This window comes from Alternaria metachromatica (genome assembly GCF_023757995.1).
Source record: "Alternaria metachromatica strain BMP 0045 chromosome Unknown scaffold_37, whole genome shotgun sequence".
NCBI lineage: Eukaryota > Fungi > Ascomycota > Dothideomycetes > Pleosporales > Pleosporaceae > Alternaria > Alternaria metachromatica.
Window position 1 is genome coordinate 89,564 of NW_026055528.1, and position 15,944 is coordinate 105,507.

The window sequence follows — 15,944 nt, forward strand, 5'->3', positions numbered from 1 at the left end:
TTGGTTGTACTTGACCGGTTCGGAGACTGGGAAAAGGAAGAGACGATGAGTATCGTTGAGGCTTATCGAGGGCTCGGATTCTTCGCGTTGGCAGACGAAGCAGAAGATGAGACGGAATGCGTGATATAGGACAACTTCTGGGATGGTGTATCCAGCATGATGCGGACGATGAGTTCTGGGTAAGGTCGGAGCCTCATGCGATCTGTTTGGGGCCGTTGGGAACGTCGGCGGTTGACGTTGCGCTCCCAAAGTTAGCGAATCAATCCTGAGTATACCTACATTGGTTCATATCGATGAGTCGACTTCGCGCTGTAATGTTGAAAAGTGGTCGTGTGCTGAAACCTCCGTGGACATTGTCTGAGCAAGACTTGAGACAGATGTCTCACGAATGGAACGTGACTTTCTTCGCGAAGACATGACCAAGCTAGCCGTGGGCTACAAGACAGCTTGTAAAGTTGCGCAGAAGACCGCTTCGACCGCATCTCAAGTATCATGGGTGACAGCCGGTCAACAGTAGCAAGCTGGCTAGGAGTACGAAGCTTATCGAACGTATCGAGCTTGTCGACGCGATCGACCTCGACCTCAAGCATTAAGGGCGATAGCCGTTCGCGAGTAGCAAGCTGGTTGAAAGTACGAAGCTTATCGAACGTATCGAGCTTATCGAGCCTGCCGACGCAATCAACCTCATCCACAGCCACGTCCATCGCCGCGGTCCCTTACGAGAACACACCCTTCAGCCATTTGGCCATCCTTCGGGGTATACACAGCACCTTGATCGAGAAGTCTTATCCGCAACAACCAGATATCAGTCCCTCGGTTCTCGAAAGCTTCGGCGAGAGGATAGTCGAACGTGTCCAGCAGGAGATCGCCACGATTGTGTCGACTGATGGTTTCGGTCCCGGAACAGACTGGGATCGGCGCGTTCTCAGGCCGATAATCGCGACGTTCAAGATCGAAGAGGACCTCGGAGTGTGTCAGGGGGATGCAGAGTACGTGTTCCTGCTGGTTGTTCTGCTGTCATTAGCGTGCGAACTATTGCTCTTAGTAGACAAGAGCAAGGCAAGCAAAACGCATGCATTCCTTGAACAAGTCTTCGACGAGTGCTTCGTAGAGCCGGAAATTTGCCGAACAGTTGGACTTCTACTCGACGCTGAACGGGAGCGACTGGCTCGAATGAACGCCGAGATTAAGACAACGAAGGCGATCCAAGATATGCGGATGCTGCTGCCCGAAATCAACATGTGTATAACGGCGTGGGATGTGAGTATGCTCCGTAGCCTGCGAAGCAACGATATCGCGAGTTATGTTCGACGACATGTGCGCATGTATGACGTGCTGGAGCCGGAGGTACGCATCTCTAGGTGGAGCGAAGAGGCCGCCACCACGTTCTTCCAAGAAGCTAAGACATTCGCGCCAGTGCGTTATGTTGCCGAGTCCGCTCCCGATGTGCAGGTGAAGATCTTCCTGGAGCGCGGTTGTTCATTGCCAATCTACTCCGTAACATCCATCGCCTTCCGTGGGGATCGCGCGATAATACACACGTCCGAGGGTCTGAGTATGGAACTCGAGAAAGGCTGTTCGATCTCTTCAATTACTGGGGTCTGTGACCGGATGCGCCTTGCGATGTGGGAGGGTTCCAAGGATGGCTTCATTGGTACGATATCCATTCCTCCGGGTTGCTCGTATCGCGCGGCCAACGTGGACTGCGTAGCCGAGGGGATAAGCAATACGCTCCTGACGGTTATTGATACAGCGACTGCTACCTTTGAAGTAGATGGAGAAAATTATCGTATCAGGCCTGTGAACTTCGGTAGTAGTATCGTGGTGGAACATCGCTGTCAGTAAGGGGCGCTGCTCGCATGCGCGATGAGACACTTCTCACGTGCATGTCCGAGCGTTCGGTGTAGAGAAGGAGAAGAGAATAAATTATCGCATATAGAAAGACTCCGAATCGTAGACTATATCCATTGTTGATGACGCTGTCGTGCAAAGTGGTGATGCTGGTGTCGCGTTGAAGGAGGCCACATGCGCCATCGGCAGCTCGGCGGATTGAAGATGACTAAGATGCACTAAGCCAAACACGGCGATGACGCACCACCGAACTTCGCGATTGCGCACCACCAAGCGCAACTCCCAAAGTTGCGTTACGGTATCAGATCACTCTGGATAGCTACTCGGATGCTAGCTAATCGCAACCTGAGTTACATTACTTCTGCGATATCAAGCTTCCCTCGCGATGCGGCGCACCAAGCAATCCCAACAAGCTTCTTCTTCCGGCTCTCAGACACCCAGAGTTGAGCACAGGACATCTATCGCACGCGATACGCTAAAGTGCAGTCGCATATTTAGAGCTATTACTATTTTAAGTAAAGCTAAAGCTAAGGTTATTAATTAAATCTACTTATAAGCTTCTAATAGTCTTTCTTTTAGTTTTCTCTCTATTACTTTTAACTTACTTATAAGTTTTTTTATAAAATTTTATTTTTTAAATATATATAATTATTTTTTTATTTTACTCTTAAAACTATTATTAAGTAAAAATCTAAATCTTAAGTAGTAATACTTATAGCTTAAAAAGCTACTAATTCTAAAGAGGTAAGAACTATTACTAGTACTCTAAAAAATATATAACTAAATTTTTTACTTACTTTTAGAAATATAGTATTAAGTAAGCTAAAACTTAAAGTTTTAGCGCTACTATCTCTAAAATAGTTAAAGCTTTTAAATTTTTTAAACTAGCTAAGAAGCTATTTTATAAATACTAAATACTCTATAAAAGAATTATAATATAATTATATATACTTATTAGCTTATAACTAATAGAGTAATATATTCTAAAGCTTTATAGTTAGAATACGTATACTAAAATCTCTTTTAGTAAAAGCGCGCTTTTTTTATTCTTTATATTTCTATAATAATAATAATAATTAAAATACTAAAGATTAAAAATATAAGTAGCTTAAATTTAATACTAAACGCTATACTAGTTAAATAATTTATAAGTTTTTTTAGCGCTTATAAGAATAAAACTAATCTTTTACTAGTTATATTATTTTACTACTTTACTAATACTTAACTAAATTATTTTCTTATTCTTTAATTACTATTCTTTAAATTATATTACTCTTACTATAAGAAGCTACTATAAGCTACTTTACATCTACTAAAAAAAAGACTATTAGAAAGACTATTTTAAAGGCTATTTTAGTAGCTATAAAATAAAATATTATCTATAATATAATACCTAACGTCTTAGACACTCTAAAAAGCGTTCTAAAATATATAAAAAGCTACTTTATTAATACTATTAAAGCTTTTATTAAAAATTCTATTAAAGCTTTTATTACTACTATCTTATATATATATTTACCTAAAGTAAAGCTATTAATTATCTTTTTTATTAGCTTTACTATTAAGAAACTTCTTATTACTAATATATATAAGTTCTTTTACTAATCTAAGCTTATTATTAATATAAATTAGATTAATCTTATTACTATAAATATACTAAAGGCCTAAGCTATTTATATTTATACTTTTATATATAAACTAGTACTAACTATAAAACTTCTCTCTAAGCTTATCTATAATACTATAGTCTTATAAATTACTACTTTAAAAGAGATTTTTAGTTATTTTAATAAAGAATTAGATAAAAATAAAAAAGTATTTATAAATAGTCTTTTAAGTATTACTATAGTTAAGTAAATAAAAGCTATAATAGTTATTTAGAATTATTCTTAAGTAGGTAGTTACCTTTACTAGTTACTAAGTGTCTAAATAGTTAATATAGTATTATATTATAGTTAATAAAGAATAAATATAGCTAGTTTTATTAGTAGTATATCTATTACTATATATTATCTTAGTTATTTCTAGTTATTTCTAGTTATAGTATAAACTAGAAAGTTATATAAATAAGTATAAAATAAGTCTAAAACAACTATATTACTATAGTAATATATACTAAATTAATATTAAAATTATTTAGTAGTTCTAAAAGAGACTAGCTTAAAGTCTTTTAATATTTTTTAATATCTTTTAATATTATTTTACTATAAAGATAATACTAAATTAGGCTTAAAGTACTACTCTTAAAACTATAATACTTTTTAAGTATTTTATAGTATAAATAATAGTACTAGTAAATTATATATAACTAAGTTTATATAAAAAAGTTATATAAAGTAATTAATAGTAAAGTTAGTAGTATAAAAGTATTTTATTTAATTTTATTAAATTACTTATAATTAACTTTTTAGCTTATATAGTAGTACTAGTAAACTATATTATTATAGTAAGTATATTAAAACTTAGCTTTAAATTAGTTAAGTTTTACTTTTATATAGTAAAAGTAAAGTAGTATTTACTAAAGTTAGTTTAAGTTTATATAAAAAAAGTAATTTTAATATACTAAAATAGCTATATTTATAGTAGTTTATATAAGTAAAAATATTTAAGTAAAAATTTTAGCTACTTATACTTTACTTTAGCTTAGTAGTAGTAGTAATATAACTTATAGTTACTTTTAGTAGTATACTAGTTTTTAGTAAAGAGAGCTAATAATAACCTTAGTAACTTACCTAGTTAAGAGCGGCTATAGACTATAATTAAAGCTACTAATTAACATTCTAGTTGCATATGGCCGGTGCGCTGAGATCTGAACTCTGGTTCACTCTCTTTTTTCCTACACCTTCTACTTTGTTCATGCTAACTACGGAACATCGCTGGATGTTAAGACCTACTTGGCGAAGCAAGTAGCCAATGCAGAGCCTGATGCAACTCAGCTGGTAAACTTGGAATAGGTGACAACCATGGTTGAGAGAACTCGCCGCTTTTCGAGGCGAAAATCTCATCACCGCACTGCCGTTGGATTTCGTATATAACATGCCGGATATCCTGCACTCTTTAACTCTTCTGAAAATAGAGTATCACCACTAGTATAACGACAGCTACCACTACTACAGTTCTAACTACAGCTTCAATTACAACAACTCCAACTACTACCACCACTACAACAGTAAGTACTACTACTACCACAAACCCCTTCCACAGAGACGCTAACTATCAAGATGTTGTTCACGATGCTCATCACCAGAATCTTGTTCTGTCTCGTAACCTTCGTCACCGGCGCTCCCGTAAACGTCGATCCTCGGAAACCACCACCAACACAGGGCCCCGGCGGATATGTCTCAGTGCCTTCGTATTCATCGGCCAGCTGTGGCCTGGTAACCCCCACCGCCCAGACCTGGAGGCAGAACCTACCGAACATCCAGGTATTTGCCGCCGCGCACTGGACCGGCTATCTGAACGACCCAGGCTACAACTCATTCCCGCACTATCTTCGCGACAAGCTTGCGCCTAATGTAGCGCCAAGTGCCTCCTATTGCGACACTGTCGGAGGATGCAGCTTCTCTTGCCAAGCTCTTGATCCCTCGCTGTCGCAACACGATAGGCAGATGGCTTACTTCCTCTTCGAACAGATTGGCGGTGTGGACCACCTGTTAAAGAGCCTTCGCGAAGGCTTACAGGAAGGTGCATTGTATGCGGATGGACAAGTGCCTTCACTTGTGGCGAGATACAGCGCTGCATCACGCATCTCGACGCAAATTCAACAGGAGAAGAACGACCACAGGAGGATGGAGAAGCTCGGCATGACCGCCGTCTCCGCTCTACTGATGATGGCTGGTGGGGCACTAGCTATCCCAGGTTTCATTGGACTCGACAAGACTGCCGCACCTTCGATGGTTAACATGGCCGCGTCTACCTACATCTCCGTCGTCGGCACAATCAACACCGCTCGAGCTGACCCTGAGAAGCTTCCTGACAATATCGAGGATGTTATACGCTCATCCCTAAACGACTTTCGCCATCACAGTATGATCAGCATTGCACATGAGTCGAAGCAGCTCATGGAAGGGGACAAGAACAACCATGGACAAGACCTGCTCGGTCTCATGCAGGGTCAAGACTTCTTCAGAAGAGATGGCAATATCCAAGAGGATATCATGAGGATGTCCGAGAAGGTCTTCAAGCATGCTGTGATCAACGCATTGTGGCAATGGGAACGGCCCTATATCGTTGATGCTGACGTCCCTACAGGTGCCTGTGAGGTGGACACTCGTGGACCGACCGAGAACCGGATTTGCTTGCCGGAACGTCCGGATCACTCATACTGGATATACGCCTTGGACATTTCGCAGGAGAACGACCCTGGTAAAAACCACAAAGCGTTGATTCATGGCCCCACTGGATATCGAAACTTCTTCGAAGGACAGAACTCCGACGTCTACGGAGCTACCTTGGAAGATGTCGTCCGCTCATCCCTTGCGGTTCATGAGCACAATCTGTATGACGCTCTACAAACTGCGGACTTCCAGACGGTCCAGTCGGCTCTAGGACAGGCGATGAATTGGGGCAACGGCCAATTCAATCTCATGGGCGCCTACACGTTAGCGATCGCACGTAATCCCCGCGGCGAAGCCATTTCCAGCGTCTGGTCCACTCACGGTCGGAATTTCCCTTGCATGGTCGGCGAGTTCGGCTGGAACGACAACACATACAATCCTTACCAAGACCAGACCTTCAACTTCCTGGTGCGAAGTGGTCTCATGTTCTCGGAAGATTGGGAGAACCTTTGCCACAACGAAGGCCATTGCAAAGGCGATAATGATGTCGATTGGCATTCCCGACTCGATGCTCTTCGCAAACCGGGTGATCCGCCGATTCCCGGCAGCCTGAAGCACCCGTTCAAGAAGTGTAAGCAGAAGACTAAGCATGATTACGGTGACCCTTCTGCGGACTTCAATCCTCCTCTTCATGAGAGGGATCTGGGTGTTAGGTTCGCGAATGCGACGATGTCGTGGGCCTAGTTGGGCGCGGAGAGAGGTGGGGTTTATCGGGAGAGCAGTTCGGGTACCTGGAGAAGTCACGAGACTTGTAAGCATTGGTCAGCGATTGGAATGGTTCGACGGACGTGTCGCGTGGAGTATGAACGAGGGTTGTGCCATCCTGTCATGTATACACTACCATGACTACAAGCCGACATGTGGCTTGCATGCTATTTGCCTATTGGGCCGGCATTCAAAATGTAGTAGTAGAGCAACTCAATAGTGTCTCGCTATACTTACCTGCATACCAACATTCACCTGCGGTGATACTGGTGTTCTGCGTGCAACATCATGTAACCAGCTTGCCCACCCGACATACCTTTTTCCCCATCGCAATGACCGCGATACATGTTTGAGTCCCTGAGACAGTTTCGTCAAAGATTCCCGAGCCCACAATGAGTATGAATGAACACCCCTTGGTTGCATGCAGTACCCACAACGGCGGGTCGCCTGCAAGTAACCGTCGTCTTCACCCGGTATTGGGACGGCAGAGGGTCGTGGGCGAGTATGTGCCTGAGTCCTAGTTCATGTTGTATAACTAGGAAGAACCTAGCAAAAACTGTGCGGCAGAAGGCCCGATGCGGCGTCAGGTAAACAATGGCGACAGCCCACACGTGGCGGAAGACGCGGGCTTAACAGTAAGAATCCAAATGAGGACATGGCATGATTCTGGCGTTGAGCGTAGAAGTCTCGTAGTTGGGCAATGGTTCGGAGGCGCAAATGCTGACTGCGCACGATGCTGCACGCCTTGTTTTCTGGGGGCAGCGCGCCTTTCTGGGGGCGGGCTCGGCCAATGACGGTCGAACGGAGCCGCACCCGAATCATGTTCCTGGGGCGGATCGATCCTGCAGATGAAATTGTCGAGATACGTCCCGTTGATGCAGATATACTGTGGGTATTGGTTGCGACATCAATATCTGGAGCCAAAAGAGAATGTTTCAATGCGAGAATCGACACAAGAAGAGACATATGCCCGGGCATCGAAGTTCAAGCGACGCCAAACCTCGTCTCGAGAGCACGCCGGTATGCTCGTGCATTGCGCGCGCTATGGAATTAGGTGCAAGCCACTGCCAGCCTCGTGGCAGCCTTGTCCCGGCAGAGCAAAGGAGGGCGTATCAGCCTCATATCGAGTCAGGGGCCTGGGCGCGAACATGGTCCTATGTATGCGGAGGATATCGCACATGGATCCAGCGGTGTGGCTTTTGGAACCGATGGAGCGAAGGATTCATCGTTCGAACATGTAGGCGTCATACGTGAACGAGTCGGTACATACCCTAGTGATACCCACGCCGCAGTCATCAAAGAGTGGCACGAGTGGGTAGCAGATGAGTTCTGCAAAATACATCGGCACGCGTAAGCTCCAGTACCCTGGTGTCGGCGCTATATGACCGCACCCAAAGCCGCGAGAACTGCACGACCTACTTTACGAAGGTTTGTTGAACTGTGAACACTGCACGTCAGCGTGCAACAGCCACACCGCTGTCAACGGGTCCGTGATATCCGTGATGTCGGCGTCCTCGGAGATAAACATAGCCATTTGTCGGGTGCCGATGTTCACGCGGCACAGTCGTTGTGATTCCTTCGCAACATAATTAGATCGAAATGCCCCCGTAGTTTTGAGTTCGACGATGGAGGATACGGGTGGGGCGGAACAGCAATGGATCGCTGCAGGGTGACAAAGATCCGACGCTAGGCCCCGTGCGGTCGGCGCTAGCGTGGGATGCCTGATCTGACCTGGCCGCACGCACAGGCAGACCTTCCCTCCACAACTACGAACCCTTGGATCAACACCATGTTTCGCGTCGATTGCTGCATTCAACACATGGTTTCAGGGTCTAGAAAGTTTCGACGATTTAAACAGCCCCCCGTTATTGCCGGACAATACTGGTTGGTGCCTCCCGGAAGCTCCCAACTTGGCCAAGACCTAGCTCCCGTAGCTACAGGTGGCACGACTCATCCATTGGATGTCCCTGTGACCTGAGACATGACCGTGTTCTTGTGCAAGGGACTGCCATACTCGTTGTCGTGGCGGCATGTTTGTACTGCCGGCGAGGCGGAAATTGGTGTCCGGTAAGCCAGTGTCCAACCAAGAACCATCTTTGCTACCGACTGAATGGGCAGAATGGAATTATCTCCGAGGCCATTGGGATGCACTCGAAATGCCTGGGCAGATCTTGATGGAGCGAGCCCGTTCAGGTGTTCGTCATTGTGCCCGGATCGTGCGGTTGGCAGAACCTTTTGTCGTGATTTTGGGTTCCACCCTTCACGGAGAGTTCGTGCGCCGCATGCAAGACCCCGCTGATGCGCCACGATTATCGTGCCTTGCGTACGGTCCGTGTACAAGCCGAGCTTCGAAGCCAATGCGACACCAGCGTCGTGACGGTAGCCAGCGCGCCATTGCGCTTCATGACATGGATGGAGCTAACGGCCATGTGCGCAGCCCCACTCTTCACTGAACATAACCCTCGAGACCCTATCCTAGTGGCAAGCTCTCGATCTCGTTTCTTTGACCTGACCCGTCTATCCGCAGCTCGTCAATCCTCCACGCCCACATGTCTCGCATACTTCCCCGGGCAGGCCCACGATAATCCAGTATGCAGCTGCCTCCGGTGGATGTCCTGTTGGGTTGGCCGACTCCGAATTACATTGACCCGGAAACGCGCGGCCCTGCCCTCCTCATCGTCAACAGCATCCTCATCGCACTAACCATCCTCGTTGTGATTGCGCGGTTATACACCCGTATAGTGATCAAGAGGTGGTTCGGTATTGACGATATCTTCATCCTCTTTGCGCTGCTCTTCACGTGCGGTCTCACTGCCGTCGTTCTCCTGGCAAACCTCCGATATGGATGGGATAGGTAAATAACCCGATCTCCATTCGCAGCAAACAGCTAATCATCGAACCACTACAGACATGTTTGGGATATACCCTTTCACATGTTTGTTCCGGCCTACAAAATCGCCATGACCGCGAAGGTCGTCTTCACAGCGGCCGCGAGCTTCACGAGACTCTCTCTGCATTGCTTCTACTACCGCTTGGTCACGGATTCGGGGAAGACGTGAGTACCTTTGGCATTGCTATCGCGTCCCAATAGCCTTGCTAATTTGCTTAGATGGTTCAAGTGGGCGGTACATGTCAATGTCGCCTACACGCTCGGCATCTTGATATCATTCCCCTTCATCGCCATCTTCTTCTGCACACCCATCAAGAACTATTGGACCATCGGCGCACCGGCAGATACTTGCATGGACGAGGGGACTGCGACTCTCATTTGTGGAATTATCAACTGTGTCGCGGATTTTCTTACTACCCTAACACCAATACCTTTGGTCATGGGGGTGAGTTGGCTCAATCCCATACGCAAGGCAAAGCACTACTAACTGATACCAGCTTCACATGCGTCTGCGTGAGCGCATGGCTGTCGCCGCGCTATTCGGTATGGGGCTGATTGTCTCTGCTGCTGGTATTGTGCGTACCTGGTTCATCTATCGGAGTCTCTTCAACAACGAGTACGATCAAACCTGGTACGCATATCCACTGTGGATTGCGGCCGCTGTAGAGATAGACTTGGGTGTAGTAAGTTGTTACGTACGACTGCTAATCAGTGACACGATGCTTACTCGCCACAGATATGCGCCTCGGCCCCAGTACTAAAGCCCCTCCTCGCGAAGATCCCCTTCAGTCTATCGCAATCCTTCTCAGGTGGCATATCCTTCAAGAAGAGCGCGAACTCATCAAAGACGCTAACCGCCAACGCATCAGCGTCGCATTCCTCCACGAACCGGAAATCCACAGCACCGCGCAATGCGCCAGAACTCGCAAACGACAAGGGCAACAGCTATGAGATGAAGCATTGGGCGGACACAGAGCAGGATCTGGAGCGAGGCAGCCAGGAAGCTATTCTGGAAGAGGAGGAAGCCCCCAAATCGGGGATGTCGCGTCTGTGGGGCAAGGTCCGCCCGAAAAGCAATAATGGAAACATGACTACGGACACCGACATGACGATCACTTTGACCAGCGAAGTGGAGCTACAAGTCGAGCGGATGAAGCAACGTCCGGCGCGGTACGAGACACACGGTGACCTTCACGAGAACCACATGCCATTACCGCCGTTGGCACCGCGATCCAGCGGACACGACCGGTGACGCCACGACCCGACTTCCGCGATCAATACGGATAGCGACAGCGTCCTCGAACCGACATCAAAGATTTCACGTCGCGCATCATGTACGCGCAAGCGGGAAACATAAAGTTACGACTGGCATATTGGGGGCGCTTACATCTTGGTGGAATTTTTGCATCGCTTTAGCATATGATACCACGTTGGACGACTCTTATCAAGGGTACAAAAATAGACATCTCAGAATACAGACGGCCAGGACGCCGAATACATCAATAATCTCAGTGCGACGCGCCACTACGTCCACACGCTCAACTCGTGCATCCGTGTAGTGAGCGGCCCGCATTGGACGTCAATGACGGAAGGCTAACATGTCAGCAGTATGACAGCTCTTAGCCTCGCGCACAGGAATTTCAACGATCCAGCTCAACAACTTCGCACCCTCTATTCGTGAGAGAAGGCGTTCTGCGCCATCTTCATCCTGTCCACGGTACCCTTGGATCGCAGCCCTTGAGCTCACCCGGCGAACATCGGCCAGACTATTGAACGAACTCCAACCACCCAACTGCGAAAGCGCCGACCATAAGCATGCCGTAAGCGTCGGATCTGGCCCTGCAAACCTTCGCCGCGATACTATTGACACCAACGAGCTTCAAACTGCATTAACTACCTCACTTCGCGTTTCAAAACAACCATCCAAGGTTTACACGTCACACGCATACCTGTCGGCACTGTCACAAAAGGACGATCAAATCTAGAACGCCATCGGATGCGAATCCCGAGGCCAACTCGACTCATTGTGGACAGTGGAGCGTTCAGAACTGTAAAGAGTCACACTGCTTGTTATGGAAAGTTACGGAAGTGTTCTCACGTGTATGCGGTGTAACGGCGTGTGCTCCGACGGCTCTTGGAAACGCTAGCCCAGGTCTTGTCATCCGACTGATGTTCCTCGGCAAAGCTTATTTCTTCCGGCACTACAACCTTAGACCCTGCCCTCAGGGTGGGCGGGGGAGGCGGAGGGGCGGAGGAGGGGAGGATGGTGGATCTTTGGGTGTAAATGATAGAGAGCAAAGAGGGTGGATCGTGATGTGTTGTTGGAGGGTGGATGATGTGTAGGTGGTAAGCGCCTCGTCAAATGGGTGTTCCTCGGCAAAGCTTATATCTTCCGGAGCTACAGCCTTATACCCTGGTCTCCCCCGCAATCTCTACAGCCAAAATACGGGGAGCGCAGACGCCAGAGTACCTGGAGTTGCAACCTCGTGACGTCCTTAGGCTGATAAAAGTACAGGCCTTGCCGCTGTTGGAGGAGAAATTGCACTCCGTGCATTTCCAACTGCCTTTCTCATCTAGTCCACGGACGCAAACACGAACTATGTATATTGACACAGTAAGAACGAGGCTGCAGAGACATTTGTTTAAATGCGGGCGATGTACCAATCCTCTGGTTGATCCAGACGATCGCCCGGTTCTTCTCTCGTGGTAATAATAGTAACAGCCAGTCATGCCTTCACCATCCAAGATCGCCGCTCTTGGCCTTGCGGCTACGGGTTCTTTTGTTGCCGCTGGACCTTGCGATATCTACGCCTCTGGTAACACGCCTTGCATCGCCGCTCACAGCACCACTCGCGCGCTTTACAATGCCTTCAGCGGTTCCCTCTATCAGGTCAAGCGCGGATCCGATGGCGCTACCACCAACGTCGCACCTCTATCCGCCGGTGGTGTAGCTAATGCTGCAACTCAAGACAAATTCTGCGCCAACACCACATGTCTCATCACCATTATCTACGATCAATCTGGTCGTGGTAACCATCTCACTCAGGCGCCTCCAGGAGGCTTCAATGGCCCGGAAGCTAATGGCTATGACAACCTGGCTGGTGCTATCGGCGCACCAGTCACATTGAATGGGAAGAAGGCATATGGTGTTTTCGTCTCACCGGGTACCGGATACCGCAACAACAAGGTCAGCGGCTCAGCGACTGGCGATGCAGCAGAGGGCATGTACGCCGTCCTCGACGGAACACATTACAACGACGCATGCTGTTTCGACTACGGCAACGCCGAGACGAACAATCTCGACACCGGTAAGCATACTCTCACATCGTCTTATCAACGGCATATATCTAACAGAAAGCACAGGCAACGGCCACATGGAGGCTATCTACTTCGGGACAAATACCATATGGGGCACCGGCGCCGGCTCCGGCCCCTGGCTAATGGCCGACCTGGAAAACGGTCTCTTCTCCGGCATGTCGCCCAAAAACAACCCAGCGGACCCTACTCTCACAGACCGCTTCCTCACCACCGTCCTAAAGGGCGGACCAAACAAGTGGGCTCTCCGCGGCGGCAACGCTGCATCCGGCTCGCTATCAACGTACTACAATGGCGCGCGACCCAGCGCCTCAGGCTACAACCCCATGAGCAAAGAAGGCGCGATCATCCTGGGTATCGGCGGCGACAACAGCAATGGAGCGCAGGGAACGTTTTACGAGGGCGTTATGACGACTGGGTATCCGAGTGATGCGACGGAGAACGCTGTGCAAGCTAATATCGTCGCGGCCAAATATGCGACTACGAGCCTGACCAGCGGAGCTGGCTACACAGTCGGATCATCAATCTCTCTCCGCGCTACAACAGCAGGATACACGGATCGCTACCTCGCTCACACCGGCTCAACCGTAAACACGCAAGTCGTTTCTTCCTCCAGCACCGCACTGCTCAAGCGACAGGCTAGTTGGACTGTACGCGCCGGACTGGCGAACAGTGCTTGCTTCTCGTTTGAATCCAAAGACACCGCTGGGAGTTACATTCGCCATTTCAACTTTGTGTTGCAGCTGCAGGCGAATGATGGGTCGAAGGCGTTCAAAGAGGACGCGACGTTCTGTCCCCAAGCGGGTTTCACGGGGTCGGGGAGTTCGATAAGGGCGTGGGGGTATCCGACGAGGTATATTCGCCACTACAACAATATTGGAAATATTGCTAGTAATGGTGGTGTTCATGATTTCGATGCGGCGGCGAGTTTCAACGCGGATGCGACTTGGAGTGTTGGTACGGGTTTGGCTTAGGGGGTGGTAAGAGAAGGGGGGTGGGGTTGGCGTGAGATGTTGTTGGAGTGGGTTGTTCACATAGGGGAATCCCTCATAAGAACCATTGCTTATGAGGGATGCCCCTATGTAAACAGCCCACTTCTTCAATATCTCAAGCTAAGAAGAGCTGAGTACTTCGCACGGTATTAAACTGTCGAAGAACATCTCGATAGGCGGTTGTAACACTCAAAGAACCCTCCTAACGGCTGCATTGTCTGTTAATCGGCTTCTTCGAATGTTACAACCATCTGTGTTGAATAATACAAGGACAACCTTTACATTGTATACATTAGCCAGATATCTCTCGTACAGCACGCAACACCTACTGTACATCTACTATCCGCTCACGATACTCGTATAGTAGCTTCACAGCGTCCAAAACACCATCATTCTATACGCGTATTTCAATACTTCACTACTACCGCCAACAAACCCTTATCCTAACAACGCACAATCCCGCTACATTCAATCACTCCTGCTCCACCAAACAACAGACCCGCAGTCCTTTCACAACATGTCTACAGCCACAGCACACGTGAAGCGTCCTTTTAAAGGTGGTGGCGCTTTCAAGGATCGAGGTCTGGCCAATAGAGCACTTGAAAGCGAGAGAAGGTTGCGAGAGTTGATGGGCATGTTGCTTGAAGCCGTGCTATCATGTCCCCTCGAAAAAGAAGAAGTATCGTCAACACAAGAGCTTGAAGCTGATGGTGATGATGAGTGGGAGGATGTGGGGGATGATGATGGGGAAGAGGGAGAGGATGTGGGGGTTGACGAAGAGGAAGAGTGGGAGGATGTCGACGATGAGAATGATTGGGAGGATGTCGATGATGAAGACGATTGGGAGGATATGGACGATGACCAAGAGGTGGATGATGTTGATGATGAGGATAACTGGGAGGATATGGACGATAACAAAGACCAGGAAGACACCGAGGAAGCTGAGTCTGCATTACCAAGTTCGTTGCGGGCACTGATGCAACCGCTGACACTCTCAAGTCCATCCAACCCACCAACGGAAACACACACCCTATCACATTCATCGCAGTACGACTCCGAGAATGACTGCTCCTCTGACGACGATTCTTCTGACCTCTTTGCCACCCCCGCTAACGACAACTCTTCTGTCGCTAGCTCTTCAGATGACAGCTCTTCAGATGACAGCTCTTCAGATGACAGCTCTTCAGATGACAGCTCTTCAGACGACAGCTCTTCAGACGACATGTGCTCAGATGACAATTCCTCCTCGGACGACGATCTCTCAGACGAAGAGTCCTCAGACTTTTCAGACTTTTCAGACTTTTCAGACTTTTCAGACTCCTCAGACTCTTCATCCTCAGCCTCTTCCTCCTCAGACTCTTCCTCGTCCTCTTCCGATGAAGACTCTATCAACAACCCCAACTCCTCAGACAAAGCCTCCACAAAACCCTCCCCTCCCTCCACCTCCCTATCCTTCACAACCATCGAAGAAGCTCGCACCGCCTACTACTCCATGTTACAGAAAGTGGAGAACCTCCTCGTAAACTGGTATCACAAGGACGATGTACGAGAACTTACCAAGTTCTTGATCGAATCTGCTCAGGCATCGTATGCGGAGCAGGAGGAGTACTACAAGAACAAGAATATGGTGTGAGGTGACGCGGAGGTATAGATGGGTAGAGGGGGGTTGCGGTATCCATGGTAGGATACCTAAGTAATATGGAAATGAGGTTGTACAAAACCCACTTCCGCAGGTAACCCTGAAGCAAAACCGTTCAATTTACATATTGAGGCTATGTCAGTCCAATGCCGTGTCGTGACGAGGAATGGAGTTGTAGCCCCACTTAGCCCAGCCATTTGACCACATCGTTATAA

General features: G+C 47.7%; 4 protein-coding genes across 4 annotated transcripts; all 4 read left to right on the forward strand.

Moving 5' to 3' along the window:
• Positions 1-5,072: 5,072 nt before the first annotated feature.
• Positions 5,073-6,872, forward strand: J4E83_009822 (uncharacterized protein; the record flags this gene model as incomplete). Its single annotated transcript, XM_049336707.1, has 1 exon — positions 5,073-6,872. One exon carries the CDS (start codon positions 5,073-5,075, stop codon positions 6,870-6,872), a length of 1,800 nt encoding a protein of 599 aa, XP_049184133.1.
• A 2,954-nt stretch (positions 6,873-9,826) lies between these two features.
• J4E83_009823 (uncharacterized protein) lies at positions 9,827-11,035 on the forward strand (the record flags this gene model as incomplete). Its single annotated transcript, XM_049336708.1, has 4 exons — positions 9,827-9,948; positions 10,003-10,228; positions 10,281-10,466; positions 10,520-11,035. The coding sequence occupies 4 exons, from the start codon at positions 9,827-9,829 to the stop codon at positions 11,033-11,035; spliced, it is 1,050 nt and encodes a 349-aa protein (XP_049184134.1).
• Positions 11,036-12,511: 1,476 nt separating this feature from the next.
• On the forward strand, positions 12,512-14,072 carry J4E83_009824 (uncharacterized protein; the record flags this gene model as incomplete). The annotated part of the gene is made up of 2 exons (XM_049336709.1): positions 12,512-13,091; positions 13,147-14,072. 2 exons carry the CDS (start codon positions 12,512-12,514, stop codon positions 14,070-14,072), a joined length of 1,506 nt encoding a protein of 501 aa, XP_049184135.1.
• A 734-nt stretch (positions 14,073-14,806) lies between these two features.
• Positions 14,807-15,723, forward strand: J4E83_009825 (uncharacterized protein; the record flags this gene model as incomplete). Its single annotated transcript, XM_049336710.1, has 2 exons — positions 14,807-14,810; positions 14,843-15,723. The coding sequence occupies 2 exons, from the start codon at positions 14,807-14,809 to the stop codon at positions 15,721-15,723; spliced, it is 885 nt and encodes a 294-aa protein (XP_049184136.1).
• Between the last annotated feature and the right edge of the window lie 221 nt (positions 15,724-15,944).